This window comes from Anthonomus grandis, chromosome 9, assembly GCF_022605725.1.
Source record: "Anthonomus grandis grandis chromosome 9, icAntGran1.3, whole genome shotgun sequence".
Classification (NCBI taxonomy): Eukaryota; Metazoa; Arthropoda; class Insecta; order Coleoptera; family Curculionidae; genus Anthonomus; species Anthonomus grandis.
In genome coordinates this window covers 19,742,648-19,761,307 of record NC_065554.1, presented here as the reverse complement: position 1 = coordinate 19,761,307, position 18,660 = coordinate 19,742,648, and the positions used below count along the sequence as shown (strand labels likewise).

Here is an 18,660-nt window from a genome sequence, read left to right as displayed (position 1 = left end):
GAATTTTACCCTCATTTATGTTTTTTGCCAATACGTGTTTAGGCTTATTGCCTCCTTACTATGTTGTGCTATTCTTTTAAACCCCAAGAACCGCTCTACTTTTTTGTTTCTCAAATATATTTGAAAGATTTTTCTGAACTTTGGATGGACTTTCTGACACGTGTTTCTGCTGATTGGCTCCTTCAGCTCAAGGCAACCGGAGTCAACAGAATACAAAAATACTTATCTGCAATTAGCATCCTTGCTATCTTTGTTATTCTTTTAAAACATCTTCAAGAATCGCTCTTCTTTTTTGATTCTCAAATATATTTGAAAGATTTCTCTATAGTTAGATATGTCACTCAACGAACACTTTTGGTGCTCTCATTAAATGTCTCAGTTTGAAAAATTAATGGATTTTCTGGCACATATATCTGCTTACTGGCTTCTTCAGGTCAAGGCAATCGAAAAAAAAAGAGAAATGCAGGATCGTGTTCCTGGGATCAAAATAAGACTTTTTTGACCCCACCAAGTTAAAGCCATCACAAGTTGCGTTTTTTTTTTCTAATTTCTGCTGCAGTTACTTGTGAATTATTCTGAAAATCTTCAGAAACTTGTTTTTTTGATGCTCTATTGGGCTGTTGCCCTAAAATGTTAATTAGCTTGACTTAATAGGGGATTTTACAGTTACTCTGCACAGTGTTTCATATTTTCTATAAAATAATTAAAAATCAATTATCATCATAAAAACACCTGATAAACATACCGGTTAATCATATGAATATTGTCATCATGAAAAATAATACCAGCGTGAAATTTATTCTTAATGGCATTTTTAGGGCATATCTTTATGAGCCAAAAAAGTGTTATTTCGACCCCTTGATCTGGCCCAGTAAGAATTCACCCCGGAGTTCCAAAGAAGCCAATATTGTAGCAATAGGCCTGTCAAATATAGTTTGAGAAATAAATGAATCTAATTTAAGTCTTTAACTACTTCACACATCATACGGCAACAGTGCCAGCGCGATGAGCCACGACTCGTTACGACTTATCACGATTCCTAATTTACACCTTTAAGAGTATTCAAATAGCGTGCACCAATGTGCGTATACCAATGTTGCCATATGTTGTCGGGAAAAGCGAAACTAATGTAATAATTATTTATTATGTATATTTAAAAAAAAAAAACTTTTATAAATCAATTCATGTTCTCAATTTATTAATAAACCCTCTAAACAAAAAATCTTTTTTTGGTCAAACAGAGTCCTCTTAAGGACTGTTTTAGAATTATTTAGATTCTGCAAAACACAAATAAATTACTGCTATCACTGGTTTAAGATGCATGCAAACTTTTCTGGCAAATAGTTCAAGTATAGACTATTTTGAAGGTCTTGTGAGCCCTGAAACTTTTACTATAACGTTCTTTATACAACCGAGAATGTGACACTTACCGGCCTTCCTGTATCCACTCCAACTATCCAACGCTTCTTCCAACCTCGGCTACAACAAAATGCTCTCTTTTAAAGTTACTGACCTTATGGTCCTGGCTCCCGGTACGCATCACCATGTACCAACCGATTCTACTTTACACCACCGAGGAACACGGTTGCAGTTTGACCACGTTTTACGTTAGAGTTGAACAGCACGAACCCACCCTACTTATGATCAAAACTTGTAATAACGAGGTGAGAAAATAACTTGCGGAGTTGCTTGATTTTAACTCGATTATATCGTTTCATGTAGGTTTTCGGAGCATATTGTTCGTCGAGATGGTGCGAGAGGAACCAAAAGGACGACCGAGGGAACCGTCAGGCGTATTTCGGTACCGGAGAGACTTTCCTGTTTTCGCTGTATCCGGAGAGGGCGAAATATCCCTGGGTCGGTGTCGAAGGTGACAGGAATGTATCACATGGTGCCGAATTGTTTATGGCCGCTGACAGTAAAATGATTACCATCGGAGGAGGGTAAGAATATATTTTTTTATTTCATACTTTACTCCTTATTATGAGGGTTATTATTCCGTTTTTGCTCCAATATAAGAAAAAATGTAGCTCTGTACTCTAATTTTTCAAAGTCATTACAAAGGTTTATCATTATACAGTGCATTCACAGTGAAAGGAACAAATTCATTTAAAATTCAAGTATTTTTTTCTTCTTTTATTTTTTAGACGCATCGATTAGAATTTGCTTACTATTCTCGCGCACAATAAGGAATTATTTAAAAAGTAATTTTCATACTTGATTGCACATTTTATAAATAGGTTTAAAATAAATGATTTTACATTGACAGAAAAAACTTTTAAAGTTAACATTAAGCTGCTTCTCCTTGGTTAATTGTGTATCAGTGCATTTTTTTTAACGTTTTTGTGGATAATGTTCATGAAAAACTTTATATTTTTTAAACGTTGCCATAAATCGCTATATTTCCTCATCTTCCCTTCCCCTCATATTTTCTTTCATATCCTGATCCTCTTCCCATGCTCCCGTTAGGTATGTTTTTTTTTGTTTTTTCAGTAGAATATTTATTATTAAATTTTTTAAATTATTTTCTTTTTAAATTTTTTTTTGGCCTCAACAGAATTCAGGGAGCCTTTTGTGTAAGGGATATCTCTGTAATTCTGAATATTATGGCCTGTTGGTCACCTTGCATTATTAGCTTTTTTATTTAGTTACATACATTCTTCGATTTTTTTTTTGTTATTGGTAAATGATGAAATACTCAATATTTAGTGGAAATTTGTAATATTTGAAATTTTGTAAAAGTTAATACACCTACCTATTAGTATTCTTTGTGCTTAATTGCTGTAATTTCTTGGTGACTAATAAATGTCTTATTATTAGTATTATTAGTATTGTCACTTGCGCGGTTTTTGAAATAAAAAATTTCTAGAAAAGTAGAAACTATGGCGTCAACATTCATTTTTTCACCCTACATATTATGATAGTTTACAATTCTATGATATGAATACTTTTTGTATAGCAAACCATATGCTTAAAGTCAATGGTTTGTTAAATATGACGTAACAGATTAACGAAACATATGAAACTACAACTATTAAGAAATTTATTCTAGATTTCTTGCAACTAATGTTTAATTTGTTGTCCATTTGATTCAATGCTTCCTTTACAATGAAAAGTTTGGTTACATGGTGTCTCAAGTAGAAACTATGACGCCAACATTTTTATGTGATTTCTTAGAATCTAAGTAGACCTTATTATTCTCGAACAGTTTTCAATTTTAGAACCTACTTAATAAAGGTTTGTCATGCATTTGTCAGTATAGTTGTCATTTTACGCATCACTTTTTAATAAAATGCATTTATCTGAGAAAAACGAATAGAAATATTCATGATTATTGGTTTTGGAGACTGTTTTTGAGATTGTTTTTTATAAAATTTGACTGATGTTGAAGGTCAGTCTGGAGAACACTAATTGGTGGTGGTTTGGCATGAATTATTCTAGAGATGCTTACCTGTAGTGTAAAAATTGTAGGCGCCATCCAGTTTGGTGTGTTTATTGAAAGTGCAGTTGTAACTGGCAAATTGGTTCTCACATAAACAAAAAGGATGCTAAGAAATGTAACAGACAGTAAACTACAAAATAAGCCTTCCGAATACCTGTCAGTGTTCGTTGTTTAATCTTTCACTTAAATAAATCATTGTACAAATTATAAGACAGTTTCAAGTTAAAAGTATAACCCCTGAAATCAAAAATCTATGATAGAAATCCAAGGCTGTATTTGAAAAAAAAAGTTGATGGTATCTCAAAAACGAAACGTCGTATTTTAATTCTGAAAACGCCATCTTGTAGAGGAGAAACAGTGCCCTTAACAAAGTGTTATTTATTTAATTATACGATTTTAAATAACGTCATAAAAGAATAAAAAAGATTTTTCCAGATTTCGGTTTTTTCCAGATATCTTCGGAACTATTCGAAATTTTAAAACAGCATTTTGTTAAATACCAAATTTAGCAACTTTGCCATAATTTAACCGACATTGTATCTCTTACGGTTTTCGAGATCCCAATGATGAGGGTCGAATTTGGGCCACTGTGAACACTGTATAACATGTATGTATTAAATCAAATAAAAATAAATATACCTTTCAGTGTGGTTGCTTACATATATTACTGTATGAAAATCAGGATAGTGACATTAAAAGAGATTAAGTAAAATATGATTTCAGTACATAAACAATTTACGTTACAGTGCAAATTGACAAGAAAGAACTGTAGATACTAGACAACATTTAATAAATAAGGAGCCATTAAATGATATAAATTAGGCAATCAAAATCCAAATAATAACAAATGAGAAATCATAACATTGCTTACAAATTCCTTTTATCAGGTTTGATCTGGTAACCCATTGTGCAGATTCAAGGACAGCAGCTTACTAAGGTCCAATCAATAACGTCATGAAGAAGCTACAAATCCTGATGAAGCTCTAATTGATGATGGGAAATTGGGAACAGCACCTGAGATGTCTTAAGATCTAGCTTAATGTCGGCTGAAGACCTGACTTAAGATCTAGTTTAAGACCTTGCATAAGATCTTGTCTAAGACCCTAAAATTAACACGTAAAACTTCAAAAATTGCGGCTTTGAAAATATAAGAAAATGTTTTACAAAGAATAGGAATCAAGCTTACCTCAAGATGTTGGAGGTTTATAAAGTGCATTAAAGTAATTCTGCACATTATATGGCTAGTGTTGCCACAAGGTAACCATGAGGTCGAATCTCAGCCTCGAGAAATCAAACTTGTTAACCTGAAGACCACACCATTTGGAAAGAAAGCCAAAACACAATTTCTGGGTACCTCTTCGATGGATAATCCCAAGCAGGCCCAGTTTTACAAAAATTGATAAAGCCGGCCGCACACCTAAGTTACAAATGTGGCGCCACATTTGTCTTTCGACATAATTTCGTTCAACATTTTGTACATTTGCCACATATGCGGTACAAGCACGCACATCAGGGCTTAGTTTTGTTCCGCATTTTTTGTTGCATTATTTTATGATGTGGCAATTATTAAGAAAACGTCATTACTGGGTTCATCCCTATAATAATGGTTGTTCCAAAAAGGGAAATTTTGAAGTATCAAAGCTATTATTAAATCATGATGATTAATCTCAAGCTTCCTATAGAATGTTACCTGCAAAGTGTGGTCATATAATATTTCTTTGCTTCCTGAATAAATAAAATGGTTTGTGTAATATCGTTCTTCATTTGTATTTTAAAACGTGACACGACACGCCGCAACAAATATCGGACAGGTTGAATATCCGGGGAGTAAACACAAATGTGGTGTGGCTTCAAATGCCGTTTGGTAGCAAATGCATCTTAAGAGTGTGGATCCAAATTAAATAACACGCGCGCGTTAAATTCTGTCCGATACATTTGTCGAAAAGCATTTGTGGCGCAACATTTGTATCGTAGGTGTGCGGCCTGCTTAATACAACGTTGCCCCACTTAGATTTAAGTTACAGCGAGTACGGAAATCAATCTAATCCGAAAAGGCAAAGTATTCAAATTACAGGAGAAATAATGGTAACAACGGCCCGGTATTGACAAAAGTTGACAGACAGATAGGAAAACCACTTTAGTCAGGGAAAAAGAGAGAAAAAAAACCTGATTCCAGTAAATTGCTTAAAATTCAAACCGAAGAGCAGCTAACGCCATCTAGGAGTTCTTATTTTTTTACAATGCCATTAATCTACTTCACACTAGATGTCGCGATCAGTACTACTCATACAAAATTAAATTATTGTATTATAAAAGCAACCAAGAAAATAAAACCGCTTCAATCTGTTTAACAATGATTGTCCTGCAATTACTATAGATCCATTAGCAAAATTGAATCAAAATTTAGTGAACACGGCCACGTAAGAAATTTATCTAAAGGAAAACCTCCAAAAGTATCTGAAGATGCTATGCTGAATATTCTGAATATTCTATTAGAAACGGAGAATATTTGTGTACATAAATATCATCCTATAAAGTACAACTGATAAATGAATTGTTGGGAGACGATTTTGACCTCCGAGTGCAGATTCTTGAGGCTAACAATGACAATGGAAATTTCATTCGAAATATTTTTTTTTCTGATGAAGCCACCTTTACGTTAAATGGACACGTTAACAGGTAAAATTGCAGGTATTCGGCAACTTAAAATCCTCATTGGACTCACGAATACCACACACAGTGCCCTCAAAAAATTAAATTAATGTGTGAGCATTCTGAAAAATCGAATCCTTGGATCCTTTTTGTCGAAAAAACATTAAACGGAGAGCGCTACTTGGACATTATACAGTTGTAATCTGTCCCTGCTTTAGTTGTTTAATTTCTTGATCCAACAAGAGACTGACATACCTAGTAACGAGATATGGTTTCAATAAGACGGTACACCTCACTTTGCTATCGCCGTTCGGCAATATCTTGTTGCAATAACTTTTTCTAACAAATGGATTGGACGAAGAGGACCGACTGAGTGGCCTACGAGGTCACCGGATATAACCCCATTAGATTTTTTCTTACGGGGCTATTTAAAGTCCAAAGTTTATGTGAATAGACCAAATAATGTTGATGATTTAAAGCAAAGAATTCGACAAAAAATTAGAATAATCGATCCGAAAGGGATTGGAAATGTGCAATTGGAAGTTATTTACTGACTTCAAAAATGCATTGAAGTAAATGGACAACAAATTGAACATCAGTTGCAAAAACTATTGTATACATTTTTATTTTTTAATGTTGTTTGTTTTATTAGTCCACTACCTCAAATTTGACAAACCGCGCATATGGTATGTTATACCAAAAATATTCAGTATATACAGTAGAATCGTAAAATGTCCTGATATACAGGGTGTATATACTTGAGGTACCCTGTATTGAAATTTTTTTATTGTAAAAAACGCGCAACTGACAATAGTAATCAATGTGTCCGAAAAATAAAAAAATATCTAAATTTTAAATAAATTTGTGTCTTTCGTCGTGAATGAACTGTATTTATCATATTCCTTTTTAGTTAGAATGACAATAGTTTACATTTTATTTTAAAAATTTCCATTATTTTTTCGTCTGCTCCAAAAATGGAACACTGGGAATCAGGGACACAGTTAACAAATGCGTGTTTTATTAACAAAATAACGAAAAGAAGAAAAAAGTAAAAGAAACAAAAGAAAAGTAATGTGCTCTTCATACACATTTTGGTTGTGATTTTGTGACAAATAGAGCAGTCCTATGACTGGAACCTTTGATGTGACACTCGAATTACGAGACAGTTTTACCACTAGCCAAAACTCTTTATTTTACTCCCGACACGTATTTCGCTAACGATGTTAGTTTGCCTTCCAGTAAGGTATATTTTATATTTTAGATATTATGATGTTTAATTCTTTAAGCCAGACATGTTACTATGATTTATTAGATTATATAGCTTTTGAGACCGAGACTTTGCGTTTGTTCTGTTTCTTGTAAATTGTATCAAGGTCTCTTTGAGTATAATCGACGAATTCATTCAATTGTACACTAAATACATGTTTTTCCTTTTCAAGCGATGGTCAGGCGATATGGCTCGACGAAAACATCCGCTTTGGCAAGACCGACCACTGCGCCACATTCAACAACCCCCCGCTCTGCCCCAGCGGGGACTTTGAAGTGAGGGTCCTCGAGGTCTACGGGTTCGCCACCGACATCAACTGAAAACCGACAACGAAAATCAACGTTTTGACCCCCTACCAGGGGGGATTAAATTCTCCATCTCTTTCTTTTCCTGTTCTTACCCGAGAGAAATGTGTGCCGCGGGGGGAAGACAAGAACTACTGAAATTTCGAACATTATTAATTGAAGTTCGAAATGTCATTGTACACATTTTATATAATTTTGTCGCTTCATCGGTAGTGTCTCGTGATCGTCTTGGTGTATTTTTAGCTATAGAGAAGGATAGCTAGATTTATGATGTATGTTTGATAGTGTGGAGCGGATGTACGTAAATATGGGAAATGTATACCTATTCGGGGTGGGTCGAGTTGATTCACCCTGTATATAAAGTACCAGACATGATCTACTTATAATGTAGTATTAACTAATGAAAAAGCGTTTACGAGAGAAGGAAAAATGTCATCAATTCATCTCATCCACACTACATTTTTTTTAAAGAAACATTTTCCTTAAATGTTGCCTAAAAGTTAAGTGTTATTATTGTGATTTTTAAGTATATATTCTATACATACATACATACACATGGTGTCTAAATAATGTTTAACCGTCTTAATATTTAAGTGTTATTTTACGTGAAATTGGGGCTAGATTTGTTTTGATTAAATGAACGATGCCACGTTTTTTCATAAAATTTGTTCTTTGTAACTGTACAGGGAAATGTAGAATCTGAGTTATGTAATAGGTTTGCAACGGCTAATTCGATTGTTTTTACCGTGGAGCCGAAAATTTTGAAGCAAAAGCAAAGTTTTTCTTTGCTCATAAAAACAAAGAGCAACCGTGTACCACGACGCGACGTGGCGAACATGTTAATAAATAGGAAAATTAAAATACAAATAGTCCACAACGAAATAGCTGCCTAAAACGCTTAGAATTTAATACTCATACATATTTACTTATAAATAGAAAAAAACATATTGAAACCTCACAAAAAACTCTGTTTACTTGTTAACTTGGTTTACCTTGAGAGAGGCCTAAATTAGGGCGAAAGGTCGACAAGTCTAACTTCCTCCAATGCCTTTTGTTTTGAAAAATGCTTTTGGAGTTTGCTTTTTAATTTAGGGTTTTTAGAAATTGTTTATTTCATCCGATGGTTGAGTGCACTCAATTGCCTGGAAGAAATAAAGATATTCTACTTAAGTTGATTTATTTCCTCTCTCTGTCCAATGATTGAATGCATTTAACCCCTCTAAAAGAAATGCAATTTGTCTCCCAAGCAGTTGATTAAGTTTCTGTTTCTCCCTGTATCAGGTAATCAGAGATATTTTTATCTCTGTTCAGTGATTCAGTGCACTCGATTGACAAGAAGAAATAAAGATATTCTCCCAACCAGAGTGTCCTCCTCTCCTTTCTTTCTCTGTACAATGATTTAATACATTCAGTTACTTGGAAGAAATACAATTTATCTCATAAGCAGTCTCTTTCTCTGTCAGGCAATTAAATGCATTTTCATCTCTGTCCAATGGTCAGTGGTTAACTGCCTGGAACCTAGCTCTAGTATTGAAATCCAGATATGTCCATGCATGATCCACTTAAAGCTGAAAACTGGATGAACATATACCTAGACATGGATTTTTATGTCCCCTTTTGAATTGAATGAGACTACTAAAACTCAACATGTCCTATTCACCTCTATTATTCTGTTTAAATGGACATGCTTACTCATTCCCGTTCGCAATAATACTGCCAGAAACCACAGAATACACAAATAAAGAAAAGCCCGAGACACCGATAAAAATTCGAAATGTGACATAATAATTCATTCATATAAGAAACCATTTTGCTATATTTCAAATGTAACTTCATCGACCAAAAAAAAAAAATGCGCAACTTTTCTTCAATTTACTCGACATCATCCGAAATAGTAGTGGGATCACTTAAAACGAACACCCTATACATATAATAATTATAATATTATCATAATTAACATTATCATCATATTATAAATTATCATACTTGATATTCACGACTTGAACATTTTTGGTTTGCCCGAATAACTTAAATATGGAATGGGGTACCGGACTTTTCTAATCTAGTAAGTCAGTGACAAGATATCCTAATAAATTATACAGGGTTATCCAAATTAAGTGTCCGCTATTGGTAACTTTGTTATTAGTGAAAATACAAGGTTGTTTAAGTTAGCAATGAGAATCGTATTTTTTGAGTTTTTCAGTAAAAACATCAAATTTTAAACAAAAAAGTTTACAATGACTTTTCTCCTAGGTTACAAATTAAGTTGAAGTTATGATACCCAAACGGAAACAGTTAATTTGTACCGACAAACTTTATTTTTAACATCAACTTATAATCTTACAAAATAAAATAACAATTTTTTTTTAAAGAAGATAACGACGAAACACCACCATGTTCTTCAATACAGTTTTGGGCACGTTTTTCAACTGCTTGAACTGTCTTAAGTATGGTCCTACCATCTATTTGGTTTATCTTTTCTCTAACTGCAGTTTTTAAAGCGTCGACGTTATCTTACCTCCGCTTGTAAATTTGATTCTTTAAGTAACCCCACAAGAAGTAATCAAGTGGGGTTAGATCTGGCTGTCTGGGAGGCCACTGGATAAGGCCATTATGTTCCTATCCACCAATCATTAAAAGTAGGACTTAGAAAATGATAAGTACCTTAGTAATTCTAGGCAGGTGCACCATCTTGCTGAAAATATAGATGATATAAGATTCAATTCGTCTAAGAAATTATTCAAAATTTCCGTCATAAATTCCACATATCTTCCATATTAGAATGCCCTCATAAACGAACGGGCCAACAATTTTTAATTAAACCGCACCAAACGTTAAAACTGAAACGGACTTGTGGACCTCTTGGATGTACTAATAAAAGGTTTTCTCTTGACCAATAATGGTGGTGTTTTCTATTTAACCTTCAAAATTTGATTTATCTGTTCATAAAATGTCACGAAAATTATTTACATTTTGGCGACAGAAGTTAAGATACCAATGGCAAAAAACATGTCTTCTCTTTGGGTCCCCTGCCAATAGCGTTTGAACTGGTTGGTACTTACGGAAGAAATTTATGCTTTTTTAAAATCCTTTGAACAGTACCACTGAACTGAAATTAGGGTCCTTGAGAATATCTGGTATTGAATCCTCACAATAAGCTTCGAAATACCCAATAACTGTAATTTTCGTAACCTCGCTTAATATGAATTATTGTTTGTGTTAGAGAAACATTTTCGTTGTCCCTAAATTTTTGATAGTCTCAGAAAATGTCGTTCATACGTTTGAATGCGAGCGGGATATCATTCAGTGTAGTATTATTCTTAAAGAGGATTTTCTGCACACTAAATAACATTATAACATATCAAGCATTTTTCATGACACAAAATAATTCTTCTTAAAATTAATAACTGACACAATAAAACTTATAAACAAGTATTTGATAAACACACTAATGTTCGACATTATTGAATTTTACCATTGTTTTCCAGAGCCTTCTAGTCGCGAGGATGTTCAGTTTAGCAATTTGTCACTTATCTTAATGCTATCAAATCGCGAAGGCCATGTTTAGGGAATTCAATCCCGCACCAAAACTTCAATCCCGCTAAGAAAAGATCTTATGTCTTATGCAATTATAAACAAACTATGGTAGATGCAAAAAAGTGTTTATTTCATATACAAAATACATTAGTTAGTGGTTCAAGTACTTAGTTTAAAGGTCACTTGTCACTTGTCACATCGATTTTGGAAGTATTTTCGGAGAAAAGATAACATATCCAAGGTATCATCTTTTAAGTTTGATCTTAGTTTATTGCAGATATATCCTGCAGCTGAGAACGCACGCTCAGCTTCGACACTTGTCGGCGGAATAGACTTTACACAGTTGTAAACAGCTTCCAAGTATATACCCCTATTCATTCAAACAGGGTCATTTCATGTTTTAGTAACTGGTCAAGTGTTACTCGTGCTCGTACAGTCATAGGAGAAGCCTTTGATTCTGATACTCAGGCAGTACGAAGACTACGATTCAATTCCTCCAATTTAATGCCGATAGTTCACGTCTTGTTGTTAGATTAGATAAAGGTATATTCTCCTCTTCATCCTCCTCAACAACCTCAACATAAGTGGTCTGGGCTTCGGTTTGGCCTTCTAAAGACTTCTCTATTTGCAGCCTCTGCATCAAACTCTTTATTTTTGTTCGTAGTCTTGATTTGCTGTGAAGTAAAAAATATATCTTCTTGACCGTTGGTAGATGCTGACTGTTGTTCCAGAAATTCCAGATATTTGCCTGGATTTTCCAAATACAGTAACATACTTGTCAGTGATGAACGGCGCTCTTTTATCCTAGAACGTAAAGCTTTAGCCATTTCTTTACTCAATGCAGAATAATGATGACTTTCCAATTTGCTGATCATGAATCGCAGTGTAAAGTCTGCCCAACCAATCTGTAGCTAAGCGGTATCGGTGCGGGGAACGTGGTTGTAGACTAGACCCGCCTCATTTCATTCATGAAATGGCCAGTGACGTGCGAAATTTTATAAACCGATTACACAGATTTGAATGTATTAAATATTAAAAAATATGGTTGTTTTAATTTTAAAATAGGTATTTGTAGGTAAGATATTAATTTGAAAATTAAGGTCTTCTAAAATATTTTATTTGTAAATATGTAATAAAAAAATGACAGACAAGATTAGGGAAGTTTGAGATAAAAGTAAAGTAAAGAAAGCACAAAATTTGTAATACACCTACTTAGTTTATTCACTTAAAATAAGAGTGCCGTACACGATGCCTGGATATCGCGAGGGAAAGAGCACGGTAGATAATCCGAATTATGCTGTTTAAACATTGAATTTACTACATAATATGTATAATCTAAATTATTATTTAAATAAGTATAATCAATAAAGATTAAATAAGTATAATCCTTAAAGATGTTATTTTTGAAAAATATTTTCTTCTTCTGGCAATTTTTGCAACAGCTTTCTGCTAGTAGTATATAAATTTGATTTATTAGGTGTTTAACTATTTGAAAATGAAAGTTGTCGTCTTGTTCCACCTTCGTCATTCGCGGTCTTTTTTTTGCCGGGACTGGAAAGCATTTTGTTGGGGTCCGTCCACATTCTTTCTTCATCTTCTTTGTGAATTTTTTTCACCATTGAAATGCTTACGCCAGTATATTGAGATACTCTTTCAAGTTTGCGCTTTACTGGTAGATTAACGAAGTTATTAGTAGCTTCTTCATTGCAAACCCTAAAAATTTGTACAAGAAGTATATAATCCTGATATTCGATTTTTTTGCCGTCGTTCCAATTCATATTACTTATATTTATAGACATTTTATATTCAAAATAACCAACATTAACTTTAAATCTTTTTGTTTGTAAAGCAATCGAGCTTGGTTTTATTTCATTGAATATGATTTTTATTTATTACAACATTAGGTAGATAATTTTTGAAATTTAGTGTCGCATAAATTATGATTTTATTTTAATGTTTTTTTTTTCATAACTGTGCTTAGGCTTTATAATTCTCTTATAATCATTTTACTTACCTATAAACATTCGCAATCACTTCCCTTGCCTGGCTATGAATTGTCTTTCTATGAATAAAGTTATTCATTTTAACGTAAATAACAAAAACTGTTAAAAATTATGAACTTTAACAACAAAAAAACAAATAACACAAAACAACAACAAAACAGCAACAACAATAATAGCAAATAAACTAAACTATGCTACACTACTCAAAAGTCATAGGTCATAAATTAAGTAGGTACCTAAAAATACAACAATAAAAACAGTTTAATAGCTCAAAAGTATTAACATACGCCGCCGCCACTGAATCCGCAAGAAATCGATATTATTCCGAAAATTACACAAAACCTGGTAGGATGCGACCAATAAGATAGAGAAAGACAGAGAGCTGCATAAAAATAATAAATTAATGGCCGCGATGTCATCAACCAATCACCTGTCCCCAAACAGCAAGATGCTTCCGCGAAAGCACGACGTTGCCGGCTTTGTAAGTTTTATTAGGAATTTCGGATAAATGTTAGTCAATATTGGATTTTATAATATGCAAAACATTAGCAAATAGAACTAAAAAATATGGTTTAAACTACATTACATAATTTATTATCTTTTTTATGATTAAATAGCTGAATTTTACCATTATATTTACTTTTTATTCTATACTATTTCATTTTTGCAGTAAGACGTGACAACGCTTCAAAATTTCGCCCGCATTCTTTTCGTAGACACAGATCCGATGGTCAAACTATAGTTTCAGCAGTAACTAGTGTTGTATCTTCGCGGCACCAAACGCTTACAGCCAGCTTAACTGGTTCTAATGCACGTTCAATATCTGTCAACGTATTACATTCATCCTCAGTAAATGGATATGAAGATGATGTAATTTTAAGATCAATGAGAGCTTTAAATAAACACTCTCTGACGAGGTTGAACCTTGAAATCATTGCTGCAAGGCTGCTCCAACGTGTTTTACAATCTTTGACCATTTGCAATTCTCTGCCAAATTTTCCTTTAATATAATTTTGCAATAAGTCATTTCTTATGGGAGATTTTGAACTAAAATATTTTACAATTTGTCGTACTTTCTGAATCAGCGTCCTGAAACAAATATATTATTTAAGTTTATTTTAAGTTGAGAAATACTTTTTTTTTACCTGTAACTTGGTAGTAAATGTACCTCTGGAAATTCTTGATCTACGGAAAGGAAGTAGCACTGTTCTTCATCCTCGCTGTCACTGTTGTCAGGCTTGCTACTACCAGTTAAATCTGATCCACTCTTTTCTTGTAGATATTCTTCCTCTTGATGTGTTTTTTTGTAAAGTACGTCGCAAACAGCTAGCTGCAGTCGATGAGCATAGCACAGTTGATGATGTACTGATAACAATCCGCCCACTTTCTTCATGACTGCAGCACCATGTTGCTGCGACAATATCTCGTTCAAGGTGGATGCCGAACTCCTTTAGTTTTTTTTCAATTTCTCTTACACATGATTCGGCAGAAAAGCTACCGAGGATTCTCACTAGTCCTAAGTTCCAAAGACTAACGGATCCAGCGTTATAAGCATGCAGATTGAGATTTAAATAGCGCCGATTTCTAAAGGATGACCACTCATCAAATGTTATTGTGATTTTTTTAGAGCCTCGAGTTCTTCCATAGTTTTCTTTTTAATTGATTCTCCGTAGGCCATTATCATACCTTGCACCGTACCGGCAGAAGAAGGCAATTTGTGGCCCTCTGATTCAAATAGTTGGCGCATATCGATCGATGTGATAAACTTTGCAAACGGTATACCATCTTTAGCTACCATTCGGGACACTCTTTCTTCCATCGACACTTTTTTCTGATATTGAAAATATTCCGTGATTTTTATTTTTCTTAGGTAGCATAGACGAACTAATGTCATCTGAGCCTGAGCGCTCAGAAATAAGGGTAGAACTAGTAAACGAACTCTTCGAGCTACTGGCAGTACTGGCACTATTAATGTCAATGTCAATAACATCACTCTCGCTGTTATTCTTGGATTTTAAATTCATATTATGCTTCGTTTGTAAGTGGGAGTAAAGACCTTTGGTAGAACGAGCAGAGATTTTAATAATGCTTGGGCATAACTTACATTTAGCTGTAAAACCATCTTCAGATTTTAAGAAATGTTTCCAAACTAAACTTGAGCCTTTATTCTCTTTATAAACCACACTGACACTCATTTTAGCGATTATTAGTTTACATTCGATGTAATACGTAAATTATTTAACTGAAGAAATCATTTCCAGTCACTAGTTAAACGATTTCCACTTACGCACATACATAAATCGGAAAATAAAATAACCTGTTTGTTTTGTTTCACTTATTTCCATAAGCGTCGGCGCTCGGGGATTCCCCTTGGATTTAAATCCGTGCAGTAATGCAATTATATAACAGATGTCCGACTAGATAAGTCCGTAATTATTTGTGAGTGGTTTTTTTGCTTTCTGGGGCGTTTTAAAAGACCCGCGCGGAAAATCCCGCAATGTTGATCCCGCAGAAACTTGGAGGGATCCCGCATTTGCGGGATTGCATTCCCTAGCCATGTTGTTCTCATAGCCGTCTTAATATTTTATTACTGCAAATAATTAAAAACTTATCTTTATTTTGACTTAAGCGAAAAAGTCATTATAAACTTTTTTGTTTAAAGTTTGATGTTTTAATAGAAAAATATATAATATACAGGGGTTTCCATTTAACAAAATGTAATTTTACTGTAAAACTAAAAAATACGATTCTAAATTGTTTTTTTTTCTTCTCGTTTTTACCAGCACTAAAATTGCTACTAATTTGGTAAATTAAACAACTTTGTATTTTCACTAATAACAAAGTTACCAATGATAGAGACTTAATTTGGATAACCCTGTCTATCATATCCCATAATATTAGAAGTTGGAATCTGGACATTATATTCTAGGAAATTACATTTCCAAAGTACATTCCATGTTTTTGCCTTAAGAAATCTAAAGATTTGCTGCTGAAGCAAAGTTTTGCAAGTTGTTGCTATAATAAGGAAAATTTTGAATTCAATTAACCACATTCATCAAAATAATTCTGTCACATATTAAGCGCTTTTTATCAAAACTCGTTAACAAATCCTGCTTTTCCCTCACTGGTTATAAAACAATCAATTACTTATTAAGAATGTCATTTGCCTATTGTTTTAAAAAACGTTATAAAGTAAAAAAAAAAACAAATCTAGCCCTTTTCTCCCCTATTCCCATATAAACTGTGAAAGAAACTAAAATATTGATAACTGACAAGTACTAGATTCTAGTCGAACGTAGCTTTGTACAACTCTTGTTACAATTTATTTGTGTACATTTTTATTTCTCGTGTAAATATTAAGTTTTAAGATTTTAATTAGAAAGCAAAAAAAAACTTTTGCTTAAATGTTTCTTTTTTAGGAGCGAAACTCACGCGCGTCGGCTGCAAAGTATTCAACAACATCAATTATTTATTTGTCTATGTTATAAAACATAAATATTTAAATTATGTATAAAGAAATCACCTTATAGCTGTAGGTAAAATTGCAGGGTAGTCCAAAAATATTGTAATTTTGCACCACCCTGGCAAAAACATATTATGATAATCTTTGTTGTTTAAAGCATCGAAAGAATGTAGCTTCATAAAGTGTTATTCCAAAATATCCGTGGCTTTCTATGCTTATTTATTTTTTTTTAACAAAGAGTGCCAAAGTAAAAGGCCGAAATTTGTTTCTTCTCACTATATGACGACTGATTCAAAATTACCAAAAAAAAAACTACTCAAATCTTATGGCGAAAAGTGTTCTTATCCAGTAGACGATCAAAGTTAGAACAAACATTTTAGTGGCGTCATCATTAGATTTCATATTTTGAGGCGGTTTTTTTTTCAAACTTATGTGCCTCAAAGCATATCGTGTTTCCTTAATATAAAAACAAGCAAGTATTCCTTACTAAATCTGTTAAGTTTTAAAAATTTTATTCGAGTATGTATTATTTTTTACATGGGCGGCTGTGTGATAGAGAGCGATGAGGGTATGAATGATAAACATATATGGCATGTATCAACTACGTGTTTTATATAAGAATAGGGTTGGGACATGATCAATTCTACTAAACATATTTCTTGTGAGGGATTATATGGTTTTGTCCCAACCTTATTCTCCCGGGTTAGGGTTACAAGAGAAGATACGCGTTACATCACATTATGTAAAAGGAATGAAACGACCTTATTATTTATTTTCTGTTTCGAACTTATTTATTAATGTAACAAAAAAAACATCACCGCCTCGTATTGAGAAATAAAAGAAATATAAAAATAATGATTAGACTGTTATAGTATTTTTCCTGTTCATAAGTGTAAAGGCTTCTTAGTCGTAGCATTTTGTTTTTTTTTTGTTGTTGTACGTAGAATAAAATATATTATAACGTGCGTATTGTTTTATTTGTTACCTGCTAATAGCCGTATTTAGGATTTTCTTCTGTATCTGCTTTTTGTAAGATAAACAGAACTACTGTTAACAGGTTTTTTGAAGTGCAATTAACGAATATATAGTCAAAATCGCTCTTATCGTGCAGGTGTATCGGATTATCAACGACAAACTTTTGTAGTTACGTTTCATTTCAATTTGCGCAACAACGTTTTTTAACTACAACGCGTCAGATGAACGAAACAGATATATGCAGCGTTAATGTATCAAAAGAAGATAAAATGATAAATGTCAGTGGTTCTAAAACAATTACTTTCATAACAAACATGCCTGTCTCGTTTCGATTGACGGATGATATTATTTGTCACAAGATAATTTAAATTTCAAATTATGGAAAGGAAAAAGCCTTTTTGTGGATAAGTCCTCAAGCCAAAAAAATGGTGCTTAATGTTATTAATTACTTCGATAACGAAAAAGAAAATAAAGGGTTGCCTAAGAATGTACAAGAAGAAGTAGCTAAAGCGCTTGGAATTAGTTTAAGAATGGTGCAAAAGGTTGTATATGACAACAAGAACAATCTTATTTCCAAGCAGGAAACAAAGTGTAAAAGGAAGAAGCCGAAGACTGAAGATTTAAGTGAATGTGTAAAAATGGAAGTAAGGGATAGGATTTATGAACTATATAGGGTAAAAATAAATATAACGCTGCCATTTCTGAGGGATGTTTTAAAGCAACGCGGCACTTTGGAAATTGGACTTTCTGCTTTATCAAAATTAATTAAAAGCATAGGTTTTCGCTATAAAAAATACTGCAATAGAAGATATTTGTGTGAACTACCAAATATTGTGAGCCAACGAATAGGATTTTTAAGACAATATACACAAAATGAAAAATCAAAGTTAAGGAAAGTGGAATTCTTAGATGAAACTTGGATATTTTCAAACGGGAGTGGAATAAAATCTTGGCAAGATGAATCTGTGAAAAGAAAAAAAGGATGTGGTCAGGGAAAACGATTTATTATTTTACAT

General features: G+C 33.3%; 1 protein-coding gene across 1 annotated transcript in view; it reads left to right on the top strand.

Annotated features, from left to right (window-relative positions):
* LOC126740799 (GTPase-activating protein skywalker) overlaps positions 1–17,634 on the top strand; it is a 130,375-nt gene extending 112,741 nt beyond the window's left edge. Inside the window, 3 exon segments of the mRNA XM_050446974.1 lie at positions 1,506–1,664; positions 1,723–1,943; positions 7,534–17,634. Coding sequence (XP_050302931.1) covers positions 1,506–1,664; positions 1,723–1,943; positions 7,534–7,681 — 528 coding nt within the window. The 3' untranslated portion in view covers positions 7,682–17,634.
* Positions 17,635–18,660: the final 1,026 nt, after the last annotated feature.